Raw genomic sequence first — 20359 nt, forward strand, 5'->3', positions numbered from 1 at the left:
TAATGTAAGTAGATGGATTATGAACTGGTTGATGTCTAGGAAACCGAGGGTGTCGATTAGAGGAGTTGCTTCTAACTGGAGTGAGGTTGTTAGTGGAGTTCCACAGGGATCAATACTAGGGCCTTTGCTGTTTCTAATCTTTATTAATGATCTGGACTCTGGGATAGTTAGCAAACTTGTCAAATGTGCAGATGATACTAAAATAGGTGGCTCAGCAGATACAATCTTGGCAGCACAGGCTATTCAGAGGGACTTGGATAACATTCAGTTGTGGGCCGACACCTGGAAAGTGCAAGGTAATACATGCAGGTAACACAAATGTCCACTATAATTACACTATGGGAGGTACAGATCTAGATGAAATAACGCATGAGAAAGACTTAGGAGTCTATGTGGACTCCTCACTTTCTCCATACAAGCAATGTGGGGAAGCAATAAAAAAGGCAAACAGACTGTTAGGGTATATTGTCAAAAGTGTGGAATTGAGAACAAGGGCAGTGATGTTCAGACTGTACAATGCGCTAGTTAGAGCTCATCTGGATACAGTGGACAGTTCTGGGCTCCACACTTCAAGAAAGATATCGCTGCTCTAGAGGCAGTTCAGAGGAGAGCAACCAGACTTATTCCAGGTCTGAAGAAACTGTCCTACTGAGAGACTGAGGGACCTGAACCTTTTCACCCTGGAACAGAGGAGACTACGTGGGGACTTGATTCAAGTCTTCAACATCATGAAAAGCATCAACCACATCAAACCAGAGGAGCTTTTCCAGATCAGCAGGGACACACGCAACCGGGGACACAAATGGAAATTGGGCTTCAAAGCATTCAAAATGGAAAACAGGAGACACTTCTTTACACAGAGAGTCGTCTCAATCTGGAATAAACTACCCAGCGATGTGGTAGAAGCTGAAAGTTTGGGAACATTTAAAAATAGACTGGATAGGATCCTTGGATCAATTAGATATTAATGGACACCAAACGAGCACGATGGGTCGAATGGCATCCTCATTTGTAAACTTTCTTATGTAAGCGTGGCATGATGGTTTTTGGTCTAAAATTCAAAATGTCACAATTTCTGTGATAAAATGTAAGAATGCAATGTAGAGCCACTGGCTCAACTTACCCTAACCCTTTTGGCTCAAAATACCCCACCCCCACCATTTTAACAAACTTGTACAGTGAGGGGAAAAAAGTATTTGATCCCCTGCTGATTTTGTACGTTTGCTCACTGACATAGAAATGATCAGTCTATAATTTTAATGGTAGGTGTATTTTAACAGTGAGAGACAGAATAACAACAAAAAAATCCAGAAAAACGCATTTCAAAAAAGTTTTAAATTGATTTGCATGTTAATGAGGGAAATAAGTATTTGACCCCTTCGACTTAGTACTTGGTGGCAAAACCCTTGTTGGCAATCACAGGTCAGACGTTTCTTGTAGTTGGCCACCAGGTTTGCACACATCTCAGGAGGGATTTTGTCCCACTCCTCTTTGCAGATCCTCTCCAAGTCATTAAGGTTTCGAGGCTGACGTTTGGCAACTCGAACCTTCAGCTCCCTCCACAGATTTTCTATGGGATTAAGGTCTGGAGACTGGCTAGGCCACTCCAGGACCTTAATGTGCTTCTTCTTGAGCCACTCCTTTGTTGCCTTGGCTGTGTGTTTTGGGTCATTGTCATGCTGGAATAGCCATCCACGATCCATTTTCCATGCCCTGGCTGAGGGAAGGAGGTTCTCACCCAAGATTTGACGGTACATGGCCCCGTCCATTGTCCCTTTGATGCGGTGCAGTTGTCCTGTCCCCTTAGCAGAAAAACACCCCCAAAGCATAATGTTTCCACCTCCATGTTTGACGGTGGGGATGGTGTTCTTGGGGTCATTCCTCCTCCTCCAAACACGGCGAGTTGAGTTGATGCCAAAGAGCTTGATTTTGGTCTCATCTGACCACAACACTTTCACCCAGTTCTCCTCTGAATCATTCAGATGTTCACTGGCAAACTTCAGACGGGATGTGCTTTCTTGAGCAGGGGGGCCTTGCGGGCACTGCAGGATTTCAGTCCTTCACGGTGTAGTGTGTTACCAATTGTTTTCTTGGTGACTATGGTCCCAGCTGCCTTGAGATCATTAACAAGATCCTCCCGTGTAGTTCTGGGCTGATTCCTCACCGTTCTCATGATCATTGAAACTCCACGAGGTGAGATCTTGCATGGAGCCCCAGACCGAGGGAGACTGACAGTTATTTTGTGTTTCTTCCATTTGTGAATAATCGCACCAACTGTTGTCACCTTCTCACCAAGCTGCTTGGCGATGGTCTTGTAGCCCATTCCAGCCTTGTGTAGGTCTACAATCTTGTCCCTGACATCCTTGGACAGCTCTTTGGTCTTGGCCATGGTGGAGAGTTTGGAATCTGATTGATTGATTGCTTCTGTGGACAGGTGTCTTTTATACAGGTAACGAGCTGAGATTAGGAGAGTCCCTTTAAGAGAGTGCTCCTAATCTCAGCTCGTTACCTGTATAAAAGACACCTGGGAGCCAGAAATCTTGCTGATTGATAGGGGATCAAATACTTATTTCCCACATTAACATGCAAATCAATTTATAACTTTTTTGAAATGCATTTTTGTGGATTGTTTTGTTGTTATTCTGTCTCTCACTGTTAAAATACACCTACCATTAAAATTATAGACTGATCATTTCTTTGTCAGTGGGCAAACATACAGAATCAGCAGGGGATCAAATACTTTTTTCCCTCACTGTATCATCCAGCAGTTTAGAGCTAAAGTCATGCTAACAACCTCAAGTTGTAACTTCCTAAAGCACTAACACATGTGAGATTTTTTCAAACTTGTCTGTAATTGTTCAGACACAAGAATCATGACTACTTGAACATAAAAAAATCACTTGGAACGGCAAAACAATTTTTTTTTAACTTAAATGTGCCCAAATATACAATGACAGTCAGGGGGTCAGCAGTGTAAAGCAGATGAGGGCAACCATAGGTGCAGATAGATTGTAGTTTGCGTTGCTAAAAGGGGTGGGGGGTGCTGACGGTCAAAATCTGTGAGACTGGGGGGGGGCTTGGTGAAATAGTGTGAGATGGAGGGGGGGAATCGTCGGAGTACCAGACCAAATTTTACGTTCCTATATATAAATGTTTCGATACCCCCCAAGCTTTTGTTTTTACCTCTTTCGGGGTGGTCCCAGTCTTATTTAGGGGGGTTAAACCCCCCAAATTCCCCCTCTTAATTCGAACCCTGTATGTGCCTGTCTCCATCACAGGGTGAGTAAAATGGGTGACTCTTCAAAATTGTGTGGTCACATGACCAGTTTTGTCTATGGCTCAACTTCCCCACAGCCTCAAATCACCCTGCTCTCCACTAATGTATGTTTAGTGCTTTACACATTGTTGCCCCAGGCCTAGCTGATATATAGTTGGTTAATAAGATAATAAGTTCCTTATACATTTTTTACTTAACTTAAAACTCCTATACTCTTTAAAGTAATTCAAAGGCTCTGATTTGGGATTTTGTTTGTGTTAAAAAAACTGAAAGCAGTGCACTAACTGGGGATGATCTATAAGTTCATTGCAATTGACCCAACAGGTCAACTGCACAGTCCCAATAGAAACTTTTCAATTAATGTAATAGCAATAATACTAAAGTATAGACTACTAGTTGAAATGATCCCTTAGTTAGTGTAGATTTATAGTGAAAATAATTGCATTCGTGTGTGCATTATTTACATTTATTTTCTAATCGATCTCTGATTTGAATTTCCTTTCAGTTATCTTCATTTCGTTTGTTTTTATTAATATAAAATAAATTCACACTGTTGGATGTCACTGCATAGAATTATGGGAACTGTAGTTGGTGGATATGCATCATAATATTAATAAATTATACATTTCATGTATTTCATTAAATACATTTCATTAAATACTTATTTCCCTCATTAACATGCAAATCAATTTATAACTTTTTTGAAATGCGTTTTTCTGGATTGTTTTGCTGTTATTCTGTCTCTCACTGTTAAAATACACCTACCATTAAAATTATAGACTGATCATTTCTTTGTCAGTGGGCAAACGTACAAAATCAGCAGGGGATCAAATACTTTTTTCCCTCACTGTACATTATTTTAACCACATACACAAAATGTGTATCTGGTTAAATCATTTGTGTATATTATTATACTAGGTTTTTATATGTGTGTCGTACTGTTGTCGTTTTATATCAAAACAATCACATAAATGTGCGTTTTGTACACCCAGCAATGTGCTGTACACTATATATATGACCTATATACGATCATAGTGGTATTCAGGCCTTTGATATGATGTGAATACGAGACCAAGAACTACAAGTCGGAAAATAAAAGGTTTGCATACGTTATTAAGCAAACCAGTGCCAAAGTAATTAAACTGCTCTAATGGTGGACAGGGGATTAGAAACCACAAACTGACCTCCCTGTTAAACAGTGTCCAGCCCATTTTGAATAAGCTACAATGTAAGAATTGAGGACAGCCAGCAACTAAAGGTGTTTTAATGAACACACTCATTCGTGCTTATTGCTTCTGACAGCTCTGACCAGTGTGTGGAGGGCTCTGTGCACATCAGGGTTTATATGCTCCGCAGCTGGGACTGGGTTTTTGATTCAAATTAGTTTTAAAACAAAATTAGTTAAATTACTTTAATACGAATTATACACGTTCTACAAATTATAGGAATGACCGATGATAGCAATGCAAGTTTTATTAGATATATTTCAACAGGGTCCAAAATTAGCCCATGTCAGTCGCCAAATGCGGGTAAATTTTGTGTTTGGCAAGTACATTATGGAGACTAAATGCCACACTGGCATGGAGAGAAAGATCTACTGGATCTGCCGCTGCATATTTTGTGCTCAAGACCAGGAGGATACAGGTGGGCCCACTTGCCTGAAGTGCGAGTTTTATTAGTACAACTGGTTCTGTGAATGTACAATTGCTGTCATGTTTAATGAGAATTGGAATATTACTTCCCATGCTCTCCTTATGCAGTTTAATTGTCTGATCAACTTAGAACCACTTGCATTGAAATAAGCATAAACCATCTATAGTCTGTAAATGCTGTCTCGGGACTTAGAGAAGAACTTGAAGCTCAGCAAAGCTCCGTTCAAGCGTCAGATTGCGTCACAAAGCCGGAAGACACGCGAAGCCCAAGAAGTCAAGAAGCGTCTTCAAATAGAGCACGATCTTCTCAAGCAAAGGATGAGAGTGAGGCTTCACCCTACAGACACACACATCCACAACACCACACCCTACACCCTGTTTTGTCTTTTTGTTCAAGATTATTGAAGTGAAGCTGATTGTAACCTACTGTATGAGAAGTAGCTCCTTTTGAACAGCAGAGGGAGTCCAGAGCAGGCATGAAATATCTGCACCTGCACCAGCTCATACCCAGCTACGGGATGACCACAACTCTCAATGTTAGAAGTCCTCAAACATAGCAGGTACTGGGCTACAGGCCTCGGCAGGGCGTCTACCAACCTCAACTCAATAAAAAGAGCCCAGGAAGAACTGCAAGATCTGAGTCTGCTTTAGTTTATTATTATTTTAATGACTTTTTAAAGTGATATATAGCATATTTGAAGTGTTTAGTTTATACCCTAGTAGTTCCAGATAAAGTTTAATGTTCATGGTTTTGTTTCACACCCCACAGTATTAAACATTTGTTTGTTTAACAATTACTTGTGGATTTCCAGGAGTTATTTTAAAGGACAGTTCCTGTCCTTCTAGGAACACATTAACGTTTCTCCACACTCTCCAAAAAAGGTATTTTATGCATCTTTTTTCATCCAACACCACTGAACAGACAATTGCTCTGAAACATAGTACATCCCACAAAATATTCTGTACTGTTCTCATGACATTAAAAGCCAACATTAAACAAAATCCACCCTTCCAGATGTAGACAAAGGTAACTCATAAAAAAAGGAACGTAACACTTTTCCAGCACTCTGGATAGGAATGTAACAAAAGTCAAAACAAATCCATGTACTCAGTAGTTCAGGCCACGCAATACAGGTGACGCTAGGATTTGATTTCTCCCACAAAGTTGCATGCTGTGGAAAACTGGCAGCGCGTCGGGTCCCGTGCTCAGCCGCAAGCCTGCAGGACGATGGCAACCACCTTGTTGCAAACCACCAGCCAGCATGTGATTCCTACCCCACCTGAAACAGAGACATGTTCTAAAACGGGGGTCTTTACAGCAAAACGGTCATTCAGACTAGTTGAAATTCAGTGAGATCAGATCATTCTCCAACAACTACAGCATTTATTCATTGTAGTGGGTGGGGCAGTGGGCGGGGTTAAATGCACTTGATCTGAGTTTTCACAGAGATTCAGTTTACACCCTGGGACTTGCTATGACAAGTATTGCATCTCGTATGCTATTACATACATTATTCACCCCTTCATTTCTACCATACTGATTTTTTATCAATTTACTAAAACTGATTTGAATGAATGGAAAGCAGGTTGATGAGACGTCTACCCACAGACTGAAACTTTGCCATGCCTACAATAAGAAGTGTCACCTGCATGGATGATCCCGTGTCAAACAGGCCATGAGGAGGAGCTGTGGGGACTGGCTTTTAATGCAGTCGGCTCTAACCAATAGCAGAGCACCTCTCTCATCTTTTTTATCCATAGGGTTTACGAGCCTCTGGATTCTAGTGCCATTCACTTAAAAAAATAAGCCTTTCTCCCCAGGGCAAGGCCACAGCTGTTCTGGGTGTTTCAAACGCTGATTTGCAGGAACTGGAGAAACTGTAATTCTGCATTCCCCCCCCCCCCCCCCCCCTTCATTCCCTTCCAAACCCTGCAGTTTTCCAGTACAATTGCTCTACTTTTTGTAATTTCACATAATATTGTACAGTTAATAAAATTGCAATGTATTCCGTACCATTACTTTAACATCAGTCATTGAAGATTTCTCTAAACTGACTTCATAAGCTCCCAGTACAGTAACAGTGAGATACTGCAAACCTTTCATAGCATCCTTGGCACATCGAACGCTCGCACACTTACCTGCCACTCCCGATGGAAATGCAACCAGGCGTTCCAGGGGGGCAATCCACTTACTGGGCAGCACTGTGACTGGATCGGCATAATACTTCCAAATCAGGGAAATCATCAGGGCAGCCTGGGAACACAGCACACATCTGAGTGAGTCCCTGTCTCTCTGTGAGCATCAGGCAAGATCAACAAGTAGCCGGCCACAGAGCAGCACAAACGACATTTTCTTGTCTGAGATGATTGAATTATACAGGAGGAATGTTTTGGAGGGGTGTTCTCTTTCAACCACGCGCCTCTGGGCCAGTGTGTAAACCAACAGCACAGACACGCTTTGATGTCAGTCCCCTTTGTAAAGTTGTCTAGACAACTGCCTCTCAGTACGCCTCCAATCGCAGCATTACCCAACATTATTATTATTTTGTATTATTATTATACCCAACATACTGTACATGTATTATTATTTTGTATATATATTTCTCTCTCGCTTTCTAATTCGACTTACTTGCAGAATATAGAAGACAATATTCACCACCCATTTTATCTTTGCCAACTGAGCCGTTCTTGATTTGACTGGAAGAGACGAAACAAAAAAACATGCTCAGTTAGAAAGGCTCTTGCCCAGCACTAGATGACAGTTATTGACTTTTCTGTACACTTCTTTATTATATTCCAAGACATTTTGATCAATACCAGGGCATATTTAGTTTGTTTGGATTACGATTTTTGTATTGAACAACAGAGCAATGTACTTATGCCATAAGGTGTAAACCTTATTGCTGCATTAAGAAAGACATTCAGATTGAAATGACAGAAACCTACTCTGCTAAAAATGCGGACTAGTCTCGTTTCTTTAGGTGTTAACAATCTCAGTTTAACGATGCTATCAATGCCAGTCTATAGCAGTAATATACACATACAGGATATATTTCATTCTATGATAACTAATTATTGAGTTAAACTTGGGCTCTTAGTGATCGCAATGCACCATACTTTTATTACACCAGAAGCTGTTATCAGTGCCCAAGGGTGCAGGGTTCTTCCCAGGTCATATTGAGGATAGAATATGAAATGCCAGTGAGCAGCTTTTTTTGTACCCCCCACCACCATTAAATGTTTCCCAAGTAACAAACGTCCCAGGACCATGTGCCTGAAACATTTACCCACACCTGCTGCTTCCCAAATAAGTAAACAACCCAATGAAGTTGGGACACCATGAATTCCCTGTAGGTAGTTAAAGTGGTTCTTCTTGATTTTAGAGCCAAGTTTATTTTAACTTCTAAAGCAGAGTTAATTTAGTACAGAGGGAAATGCTTCATGCATATGACCCCTAGTGCGTATATTAATAGAAGCTGGCTGTGCCGGGGAAGGCCCTTCTCTGTGAGCAGGAGGAGGGCTGGGAGAGACCCTGATTGACAGACGATAGGTGCTCCACAGGTGCACCACCAGCAGCTGCCATGAGTGACAGCCGGGGGGGAGGAGCCTGGTCACTGTGCAGCGTCAGGGTGCGGAGAAGATCCCTGAGAGAGCAGCCCTGCTCAGAGAGGCTTTGCCTAGGCCACAGCATGTAAATCAGGTCAAGGTCACCTCTCCTGCTCCCAGAGCCTCAATGCAGAGCTGACGTAACAATGGAGATTTCCCCATCCCTGTTTGTTGTGTTGATTCCCTTTAAACTCCATAGTTTGTCTCAAACATCTAAGGATATATACTGTATATGCAAGTGTAAATAGAACCTCACTGAGCTAACAATACAATAAACAACAAATGTTCCTCCTAAAAGTTGTGCTATGGGTCTTCAAGAGCAAAATCAAAGCTTATCTACGCCTACTTTCTTCTTCAGTGCAAAGGGACCTGAAGACTTAATGACAATCATTTGCTCCCAACTCCACTAGTCTGTGCACAGGGACACTGACAGGCAACAGCTGTGGCTGGGGCCCCACAGAGACATCTCAGCTTGCTATCTGATAGCCACCTGCTTGTTGAATGCCTTTTCTGTGAGGAGGAATTGGAGGACTCTCGTGAAAACTGCTCAGAGCTGCTAAAACACTCAGATGCCCAGTTAAGCATGCCCAACTAAACCACTAAATGTTGTAAAACCTCTTGACCCTCCTTATAAACCAAAGGCTGATAATCAAATGTTTGAATTGCCTGTGCAGTAGTGCCATGTGCCTGGGATAAAACCAGTTTCAGCTGTTTTTTCTAATTTGGCAGCTTTGTGACTCCAGATTAATGAAATTTGCACCCCAAGATTCTAGTGGGCGAATACAGTTTGGGTTCATCTGCGTCCCGAGCCTCAGCTACCTCAGGAGCTTTTGGAAGCCAAGTGCAGATTACTGGATCGTGGGCTCAATCGTCTCAGACTCAACAGCCCCAAAACCCCATCTGATTAGGTTGACCAAGTGAAAGAAGCGCTATGGGGCAGTGACACAAACGCTGCCTCCCATCAGATTCACTTACATTCCCCACACTCAATATATTCATAATAAATCAATCAATAAATAAACAAGCAGTGAGGAGAATGAGGACCTCAAGGTCTGTCCCCTTACCATGGGTCTTCAGCTTGTCTGTCATCTTGTTGATCTTGCGCTCCAGCCGCGCGTACCGAGCAAATTCATCCATCATGCTGATGGTGGCCAGTTCCTGCTTCATGTCTTGTATCTCCATTCTCATCTGGGTCTCCTGCTCTGCATCTTTCTGAAGGACTTTCGACAGCTACAAGGGATCGGGAATAGGGAGCGAAAGGGTTGCTCACTCGCAGTGGTGAACCGGATCTAGCCCCCATTTGCTCACGTGTACCACAGATTAGTGATGTTATATAATGGCAGCACTACTGTTTTCTACAACTAAGAACCTAGTAATATGTTTCTATAATAGGACCTCTAGAAGCGATTCATTAAGTTGTGGCACAACATCATATAGTTGATAGCTGAGGAACTACTCTTAGCCTCACAATATGGACTAATATCTATATTTAAAGACAGCTCTGCTATTGCTCCCTAACATCCCATAATGCAAAGCTGAGCTAGGCCATCCATTTGCTGCTTCAAAATACTGCAGTTGCCTGACCAAATTGATTCTGGTGTTGATTGATGGGTCAGGTATGTGTTTTAATACTGCAGCTTTAAGATATTTGTGGTGGAGTTTTGCCCTTGTAAGTAAAGAAGTCTGTAAGATTGCAAACTTTGTAAATTGCAAAACTATTTCGAAAGTTGTACGTCATGTCACAGAAATAATGAGAAGTCTGCTTGTTATCGTACCAGGTGCAGCAGCATGCTTCTGAGAACGTAAGTAAGTTGGCTTACTAGGAAGAAGTTCTACACATGATAATCAGTGATGCAGTAATGCTATGCGCACAGAAATAGAGAATGTGTGTAATGAACTGAAGCATAATACGCAGATGGTGACTATATCATTACATTACGATCATATTGAGTTTTTGTGTATATTGGTGAATCTTACAACATATACACCGGCCTTTTGTTTCTATAAAACTGCTTGTTATCCTGTGTTCAGAGAGAGACAGGTACTCTCCCATACTGGTATTAATAAAGACTCCTAAATGTGATCTGGTTCCTTTAGAATAGAACAAGCCCCTACTCATTATGACATGTCATTTTCATTCTCAGGATATGGCCCTGTAGAGAAGAAACTCCCCAAGAATCCCAAACCAAAGGGGATTATGGGATTATCTGCAGTCTACCCCACAATTACATGGCACCTCATGGTGATAGTCTACACTGACACAGAATAGGAAATTAACCCCTGCAACATAAGCCACTGATAAGGAAAAGTCAATGTAGTTAAAAAATAATTGGTTTACAAGTCCAACATCCTATTAAGAAAGGGCTCCATATTGTTGATCCCATTGCAGAGAAGTCATACTTTGAACAGATGACAAGGATAACAACAAAAATGCTGTTTGGTTTGTATGTGCATTGCTACCTTGTGCTTTTGTACAACTTGATGACATTAGCAGCCCTTGAATTTGTTCTTATAATTATTTTTAATAAATTATTTGCAAACCAAATACACAAGACTAAATGGTTAAAATTGCACTTTAAAAAAAAAAAAAAAGCCTTGCCTACCATTTTTTACTGAATCAGTGTTTGACGTAGAGATTACATGGAACATACACTCACCTAAAGGATTATTAGGAACACCATACTAATACTGTGTTTGACCCCCTTTCGCCTTCAGAACTGCCTTAATTCTACGTGGCATTGATTCAACAAGGTGCTGAAAGCATTCTTTAGAAATGTTGGCCCATATTGATAGGATAGCATCTTGCAGTTGATGGAGATTTGTGGGATGCACATCCAGGGCACGAAGCTCCCGTTCCACCACATCCCAAAGATGCTCTATTGGGTTGAGATCTGGTGACTGTGGGGGCCAGTTTAGTACAGTGAACTCATTGTCATGTTCAAGAAACCAATTTGAAATGATTCGACCTTTGTGACATGGTGCATTATCCTGCTGGAAGTAGCCGTCAGACGATGGGTACATGGTGGTCATAAAGGGATGGACATGGTCAGAAACAATGCTCAGGTAGGCCGTGGCATTTAAACGATGCCCAATTGGCACTAAGGGGCCTAAAGTGTGCCAAGAAAACATCCCCCACACCATTACATCACCACCACCAGCCTGCACAGTGGTAACAAGGCATGATGGATCCATGTTCTCATTCTGTTTACGCCAAATTCTGACTCTACCATCTGAATGTCTCAACAAAAATCGAGACTCATCAGACCAGGCAACATTTTTCCAGTCTTCAACTGTCCAATTTTGGTGAGCTTGTGCAAATTGTAGCCTCTTTTTCCTATTTGTAATGAAGATGAGTGGTACCCGGTGGGGTCTTCTGCTGTTGTAGCCCATCCGCCTCAAGGTTGTACGTGTTGTGGCTTCACAAATGCTTTGCTGCATACCTCGGTTGTAACGAGTGGTTATTTCAGTCAAAGTTGCTCTTCTATCAGCTTGAATCAGTCGGCCCATTCTCCTCTGACCTCTAGCATCAACAAGGCATTTTCGCCCACAGGACTGCCGCATACTGGATGTTTTTCCCTTTTCACACCATTCTTTGTAAACCCTAGAAATGGTTGTGCGTGAAAATCCCAGTAACTGAGCAGATTGTGAAATACTCAGACCGGCCCGTCTGGCACCAACAACCATGCCACGCTCAAAATTGCTTAAATCACCTTTCTTTCCCATTCAGACATTCAGTTTGGAGTTCAGGAGATTGTCTTGACCAGGACCACACCCCTAAATGCATTGAAGCAACTGCCATGTGATTGGTTGGTTAGATAATTGCATTAATGAGAAATTGAACAGGTGTTCCTAATAATCCTTTAGGTGAGTGTATAGTGTACAGCACATTGCTGGGTGTACAAAACCTTTTATGAAAAGGTGTAATAGCCAAATAACGTTGTATAAATCATATTTCCGCTAAGATCATAATTGTGGTGGTTTATGGGTGAAAAAGTACAAGTGCGATTTCCAGGAGCCAATATGTCAACTCAGCATGAATGTATACTGGAAAACAAAAGAGCCGCTGCCAGTGACCAGCAGCAGCCATTGTGAGCGCCAGAGACGCCGGCAGTGGGTGACGTGTTAAACCAGTACAGCGCAAATGACATCCGGGACAAAACTAACTTTTACACTAACCACCTCGACTATAATCTATATTAACGCATACTGTTGTTTGTTAGTTTTCAAAAAGGTTCACGGTGAGGGTTTTCATGAATGACTATTAAATGCGAAGGTGTGATGGATTAACTGGATGGGGGCATAAAATGATCTAACAACACGACTACACGTCACTCGTTTTTAAAAATATTGTTGCACAAAAGACGATACATACATATATTGTCTGCACCTAACATCTTGTCTGCACTTACCAGCTTTAACAATCTAGGATGCAAGACCTCATACATTGTTTACTGCATATCTCGTATACAGTTGTGTCAATTGGAATTTGTAAAATGTATTATGCCTTGAATTGCACTGTATTATTGCACCTGTCGCCTTGGACAAAGGCCTCTAAGAAATTAATAATAATAATAATATGCTTTAGAAACCAAACAAAACACTGAGATCACATTTGATCAAGCACGTTGAAAAGCCCACATTTAAAACGCTCTGTACATGAAACGCACAATCACAAATTAAATAGAAAGTGACGTCACGCGTCTGCACAGATGCTGCGCTGCCATTGGTCGGGGAGCAGAGACGGCCGCAGCTCTGCACGAATCTGCGCGGCTCCGCCAATGGGATCGCCTGGATTCTGCAGATCATTGCAGAAGTGCGGAAATCTGCGCTACAAGAAAGCTACCAGCACTAACATTCGCTAGTATACGTATTCACGCCGTATACTACAGTATTATTTAATAAGTGCTACTATCAACTCTTCGTAATCACACTTAACTGATAAATGCATGATTTAATAAGACTACATCACTTCCTCGCTATTGTTTCCAGCATGACGCGCAATATGTTGCCCTGGTGATGGTGCAGTAAAATGAGGTCTTGGACGCGATCTCTCTCTCATTGTGCCAATACACTGTCAAAGAAACTGCGTTAAAACGACCCTACTTACAAGGGAGGACACAGTCGGCAGGAGCGTTTTTACGAGATTGCACAAAAGGACGGATCCCAGCACCAGAATCCAAGCGCAGCCGTCCGCCATGTTTGCCCCCTTATTGCTGTGCGCGGCTGGGCGCCGAGGACACACGCAGTCACTGCGCTTCACAGCGCAGACGCAGACGCAGACGCAGCCTGTAGTCTGAAGCATTTAGCCATTCCTGCGCGCAACGCAGATGTCTGTGTGGGAGAAGGGGAGGGGGGACAACAACAACATGTGGCTGACTTTCGAGAAGCTTAGTGGCTGCGGCTGTGAGGCAGATCTACAGTTCATCCGAAAAAAACAATAACGGCCACTTATTTAGCATTTTACGTGTAGTAATTCTCCTCCCCCCTAAAAAAACAGAAGGAAAATATCGGGCTGATTGGCGTAGTAACCTACCCACACAGGTGTCTTGCTTTGATTTAAAAATGTGTTGACGACTCCTAAAGGCCAATCAATGGCAACAGGGGGCGGAGAGAAGGGTGCCCGTCAGGTTGGTGCTATAATGAATAGAATGGAGGAGGGGGATCCAATCCGGTTTGAGCTAGTTTTTGTTCCGATGGAATATTAACGTCTAGCTAGACTGCTTTACAAGGTAGTCCTGGTTGGATCTTTTACTGGACATAGTAGTGCATTAGGTGTTTTTTTTTCGGCCTCTACGTTAGTGAAAACTTAATTATTTGACATTGTTTGGGGTTTTTTTTTCATAAAGAAAAAAAGAAAGAAAACCAGCCATGCCGAAAAGAAACAATGTAAGTGTTTATCTTGATAAATGTACATTTTAAAATCTGTATAAAAAATATATATATATATATGTATGAACCTTGCATATAAGCAAAGCAATAATAAAAACATGCAACGCACTTGCACTGGTAGCGAGACTGGCATTTGTGCAGTCGCTGAACGATTTCCAGTATTGCGCCGAAGAGAAACACTTTCCGCTGTGGTCAGGGGGTTTAAATGTATCCGTCTGTTGTGATTTGGGAAGTGGCGCCTTTTATTGTGCATACGCTTCCAGCGCTGCTGCTCTCCCCTCTCTGGGGCTCTCCTTTAAATAACCACTGTGTGAACGGAGAAAAGGCTGGTTATATATAACGCGTTGCGTCCGATGGATTTAGAATGAAATAATGTTAAAATTGCATGTTTGAAAATATTAAACAAAGGGGTGTATCCGTTGTTTGCACACAGGTTGCGATTCTGCAAAAACAAAAAAAGGCTGAAAAATAGACGCATGTTTTAAATAATGCAACCTCATCGTGGAACACGTGAATAAAGTATTTGTTTTTCTTGCATATTTAATTTGTTTATTTATCATCGGCGGAGTTTTTAAATCCACTATATAACATAATGCATTGTGTTTTACATTGAAAAAAATCCTTAAAATGTCGGTAAAATTATACTTTTAGTTTGCTACTTCAGTGCACATAACGTGCATATGCACTGCGCGGCTCCCTCCGGCTGTCAGACAAGGGCACAAAGTCTTGTGGGTGTCATGGCTGCTTGTTGTGTGCAAGACGAAGCGCTTCATACCAACGCTACGTTTTACTAGCTACTCGCTCGAACTGAGCCAAACGCTCACTTGGGTACAAGACGAGATCTAAATCGGGAAACGACATTAATCGTATTCTAACGTGCATTTGCTTTCGAATAAATAAGAAAAAATCGATTTAAGTCCACTAATTGTACTTGGATTGTGACCCTTGCGTGCTTTCGCCGCTTTGCATCTGTGCAGCTAGTTTTGCTTGCTAATGCAATGGCGATTCTCCGACATCACAGCGCCGCTGGTGCTGCCGCGGATTCTAGCACGTTCTGTAACCGTTCGCAGAATCGCTGAGGATCTCGGAGTTCGAAATTCGAAAGAATGGCGGGAAGGCAGGGTGGCTGCGGTGACGTCGCCGCGGAGGCTTTGATGCAGCAAATCCTCGCTTATTACTAGGGAATGGATGCGTAGGAGGGGGGCGGGGCTGTTATGGCGGATTCTCTACACAGTGCAATAGCAACGAGGATCAACAGTACGATCGGCTGGCCTATCAGCGGCGACGCTTCAGTGTTGTGTAGTAATAGGCGTGGGGGGTTGGGTCCAAGTTTTTTTTTTTTTCTTCCACGCACTAGCATCTATTACGAGTACATGTTTTCACTGAAGGCAAAACAAATTTAAATGTAATGCTTTGCTTTAAAAGCTAAAAAATAAATCCATCCCAGAACAATATTATTTAGCAGTCTCTGCCAGTATTTTCAATATTATACCAGCACAACTATAGTATTTCTGATGGTGATATTGTGATCTGCATAAGCACACCTGATGTGCCCCTCTTCACTTAATATACTGTGAAATGAGAGCAACATGTGTTGCAGCTTCTCCCCCCAGATGGTATTTTATTTGCAATGGATTAAGAACCATATTTAAATGGTTAGCTAAAAAATAAACCACCTAACTGTATGCAATGCATTGTAAATTGTCTTATTGCAGAGTTGTCTCTGCAGCTCTTGGCCACAACATTAAAAATAAATTTTAAATGTTTTAATATTTATTTATTTTTTCAGAAAACCACTGAGACTGAAGCAAATGAGGTGGGTGATCGATATCTTCCTGGTTGTGAGGTTTTAATTATTAGTTAAATACACATTGACACTTACAAAAAAGAAAATATTTCAATACCTTCAAACACTTTATCACTAATTCTGTTGACTTGTACAAAAGCAATGCAAGTCTTAAGTGTTTAAATGTTTTGAATGTCACTATCAAAACCCTGTGCTTACATGATTTTACTTGATTTTGTTGTGACCAGTTAATGCAGTTTATTATTGATAAACATGTGTGTATATAACCTGGATTCATGCTGTTTGAGTGTTTGTGTTAAATGTACATGATGAACCATGTTTTAAATGTTCCACTTGTGCATATGGTCATAATTGTATTCAATTGATACTTGTTTGATTTCCAATTAACAGCTTCCAGCTAAACTGAGTTTTGATTTATTCAAATCTAAAATAAGCAAATAAAATAAGTAGTCTTTCCTCTACTGCCTTAAATGTGTGCAATTAATAACTTAATTAGTTTAAGTGTTTTAATTTGAATTAAACCTGGAAGACCCTGTAGCCCTTTACACCACAGTTCTATAACCCTGCTGTAATGGTGGATACTACTTAACTTTTTTCATGTGAGCTTTAATTAACTTTGCATAATTAATTTGCTTGGATGGGCCCACATTCCCTTCAGGATGTTAGCTGCTGTGTACATCACAGAGCAGGTTAACTTCAGTATTGTATCCAGGGAGAAATGACAATTAACGTCTATATATATATATTTTTTTTTTTATTAACAGCCCAAGAGGAGATCGGAACGGTTGCAAAATGTAAGTGTTATCATACAAAGCTTAGTATTGATTCTACACATTGTGTTCTTAACCAATGACTGACAGGCTTGTCTTTCTTTTTAGAAACCTTCTCAACCAAAGGCAGAACCCAAGCCAAAGGTAAATATTTGTTTTGATTCCTGTCATGCTTGTAGTTCATCTCAGATAGATAGGACACAGCATCAGCAACAGGATACAGTTGCTTGGCAAGTTAGCTTGACTTTCTGGGATAGCTGACCATGCTTATAGAAATTGCAGGTGGGGACACGTTCATACACTTTCCTGGCAGCACATTAAGTTTGGTGTCGAACATTCCAAACAGACTGTAGGTCGACATGTTTTGGGTCTTGGTTAACTTATGGATTTGTTTTAACTGGATACATTTAACACATTTTCAGGGTTTTAAGTTGGCAAGTACAAACCAGGCCCTTAATTCAAGGTACCGTACATAAAACATCCCTTCTCAAGGGTGTCCTATGAGTCTGTTTGCAAAAGCTGGTTGTTTTCAGTTTCTTTAAACTGACTGATATTTATCATAATCAAATCTAATGAAAATTGGTTTAAATTATACTATTGATTTCAATCAAAATCTCCAGAGAACCATAATGACCATATTTATTGACTTTTTTTTAGCAAAAGGTGCCGGCAAAACCCAAGAAAGCAAAGGTGAACGATGATGCTAAGCAGGAGGAGAAGAAGAAGGAAGATGTTCCTGCAGAGAACGGAGAAGCCAAAGCTGATGAGGTGAGGGCATGTGGGGATGACGTCTTGTCACTGGGAAGTCAAACTTAGTGACATGCTTTGTTAAAAATTCAGTGGGTTTATAATGACAGACTGTCATTTATTATAATGGTTATTTTCATAGAAGGGTTTAATTATCTTGCCGTAGAGAGGCATGTCTCTCTGGCATCATCACAGCACCTGGAGTATTTCCATGTGTTTTGGCTTCGCTTAAAGAATAGTGTGGTACTCTGGGCAGAATTGGGTGTAGAGCTATTTTGAAAAAAAAGGTCATGGGGAAGGTCAAATGACTGCAAATGTGTATTATATGGTTTATGAACTGTCATGTATACTAGGTAAGTGATGCACAGATAAAAACAAAAAAATGAGGAGGAGAGTGTCAGAGTTTATCATTTTCAAATGCATTAAAAGGGAAACCTTTTGTCAACAGTCAAAGTCTTTTAAAAGTGTATATTTGTTGCAAGGTGTGTTATAACTGAATTTGTGGTGGGAAGTCTAATAGTCTTCCCTATTATTTAAAAAAGTGTTCTTGAATGAATGTGTGCATGAGCTCTCTTGCTCGTCTCCTTGTTTGACTTCTTTGTTTGTGTTTAACTTCCAGGCACCAGCTTCAGAAGAATCGGACCAGAAAGATGGAGAGACGGAATAACATCCCTTTACCATGTCTTTTACCAGTGCTCCCTGTACCTCTTTTCTTGTACAATTTCAGAGGAATATTTTTATCTACTATTTTCTAAATGCAAGTTTTTTAGTAGTTTGATTGTAGAAACACATTTTTTTAAGAAGCAAAATAAATTTGGAAAGGGATTCCACCACATCCCACATTTTTACATCTCTGGAGGAAAAACTATTATCATTGTAAATGTCTAGGTTTTTATTTTTAACGGGGAGGGAATGGGGGGGGGGGGGCGGTTGCAGAATGGATTACATGCAATCATGTCGTTTTCAGGATCCTATTGTACAACATGGAGAGAGCTGCCTGAGAGAGTAACATTCCGTAGGCTAAGAGGGACATTTTATGTAACCTATATTTGAATGGAGAAAAACAAAAAAAGAAGAATTATTTGATGGGAAAGGGGGGGGCACGCATTGTTTTATTGTTTATAAAAAAAAAGTTTTAGAATGTTTGTAAACTGTATTCTATAAATGTTAACTTGTACCCATGCAGTTTTTTGAATCGATCGTTCTGCTTAATAAACCTATTCCCTAGTACTGGAGTTCTCCCTTTCAAAACTGTGCATTGCGTGTGTTGTCTGTTTGTTGGTGATAGCCTTTGCAATAACATTGTATAACTGCTGTGAAAGGGTTTAAAAAATAAATAAAAAAAATCTATATGCGGTGTGTTATGGTACGTTGTAAGGATGGTAAAATGGGATATTTCTGTGTTCTTAGCAAAGCTAATAACTTGACATGCATAACAGTGTTAAACATACTGGTGGTATCTGTTCCTTTGACAGATAATGATAAGCAAATGACTGTACCATCACTTGAGCTGTCAAGTGATCTTACCAGCAGTAGCAATATCTACATGTGGTTTTTAGATAACAAGTACAAATGTACAGATTTTTGTTTTGTTCTTTGTTTATAGCTGTGTCTGTGTAATGATGGGTATAAAAGAACCAATAAAAAGAAGAAATGGTTATACATTATTTTGTGGAAGTTGTGTTCCTTATTATGCAGTTTATTCACACTAAAAGGAGAATACTTTTTTGTTTTAAGGTGTTACAATTTTGTTTATCCTTTCAATGTTTATTTTGCTTTGAAAACTTCAAATTCATTATTTTAAGCCTGGCAGTCTTGCAGTTCAGGTAACCAGTGGTGTGTGAAGATCAGTCTTAATTTCTGCAAAGAGTGACTTAAAGCACACGGTAAATTCATGCTAAAAAAATGGCTTGTTGTATGGCGTTTAGTTGCACATCTCTTTATCGGGAGTCTGCAAGATGAGGCATGCAAGGGTTCTGGAATTTAAATGTAATCTGTTGCACACCCTTTTGAGCAGAAAATTGGCTTGCACTTGTTAAAAATTGTGGTTTGGTTTAATTTGGAAACCTGGTATGTGTAGTCCTTAACTGCCTTGTTTGAATCGCAGAATGAAGTCTACTGCTATAAGGATCTGATTGAAATCCAGATAAAGATGCCATGGATTTAGTTTGTTAATGCACAGAACTGTCCTTCCCACGGTGTAAATTAGTTAAGGGAATGCTCCGCATAGCTGAATGTATCAGTGCAAATGAATACCATTTATAAATATTAATTCTGAAATGCAATATATTAATTATTTAATAAACATAATACACTACTAATGGGCAGGATTTAATATTATGCTACACATTATTTGGTGGGGTTGATGGTACATTATAATATTACTACCAGTCACAATAAAAGACTCCTATTACTTCAATTTCCCCACATTAACCATCCATGGCAATGGTACTGGCCATGTAACCCACATTGTGTTAATGGTGTCCTGTTTGCTGAGAATCTGGGTAATATCTGTCTTGTAGCGTATTGTTTTTCTCGCTCCTCATCCGGTGCTGTTGGGGGGTTTTGTGATGCTCTCTACATCAACATGTCAGTTGGGTTTACATTTGTG

General features: G+C 40.7%; 2 protein-coding genes across 2 annotated transcripts; one reads left to right on the forward strand and one right to left on the reverse strand.

Annotated features, from left to right (window-relative positions):
* Positions 1 to 5575: 5575 nt before the first annotated feature.
* get1 (guided entry of tail-anchored proteins factor 1) lies at positions 5576 to 13992 on the reverse strand. Its single transcript, XM_066699623.1, has 5 exons — positions 13643 to 13992; positions 9600 to 9765; positions 7559 to 7626; positions 7069 to 7183; positions 5576 to 6209 (listed from the first exon to the last, which is right to left on the reverse strand). The coding sequence occupies exons 1-5, from the start codon at positions 13835 to 13837 to the stop codon at positions 6136 to 6138; spliced, it is 618 nt and encodes a 205-aa protein (XP_066555720.1). The 5' UTR covers positions 13838 to 13992; the 3' UTR covers positions 5576 to 6135.
* A 223-nt stretch (positions 13993 to 14215) lies between these two features.
* Positions 14216 to 19415, forward strand: hmgn1a (high mobility group nucleosome binding domain 1a). Its single transcript, XM_066699624.1, has 6 exons — positions 14216 to 14421; positions 16214 to 16240; positions 16996 to 17025; positions 17110 to 17145; positions 17659 to 17769; positions 18368 to 19415. Exons 1-6 carry the CDS (start codon positions 14404 to 14406, stop codon positions 18413 to 18415), a joined length of 270 nt encoding a protein of 89 aa, XP_066555721.1. The 5' UTR covers positions 14216 to 14403; the 3' UTR covers positions 18416 to 19415.
* The last annotated feature ends 944 nt before the right edge of the window (positions 19416 to 20359 follow it).

This window comes from Amia ocellicauda, chromosome 3 (genome assembly GCF_036373705.1).
Source record: "Amia ocellicauda isolate fAmiCal2 chromosome 3, fAmiCal2.hap1, whole genome shotgun sequence".
In the NCBI taxonomy this organism is placed as follows: domain Eukaryota; kingdom Metazoa; phylum Chordata; class Actinopteri; order Amiiformes; family Amiidae; genus Amia; species Amia ocellicauda.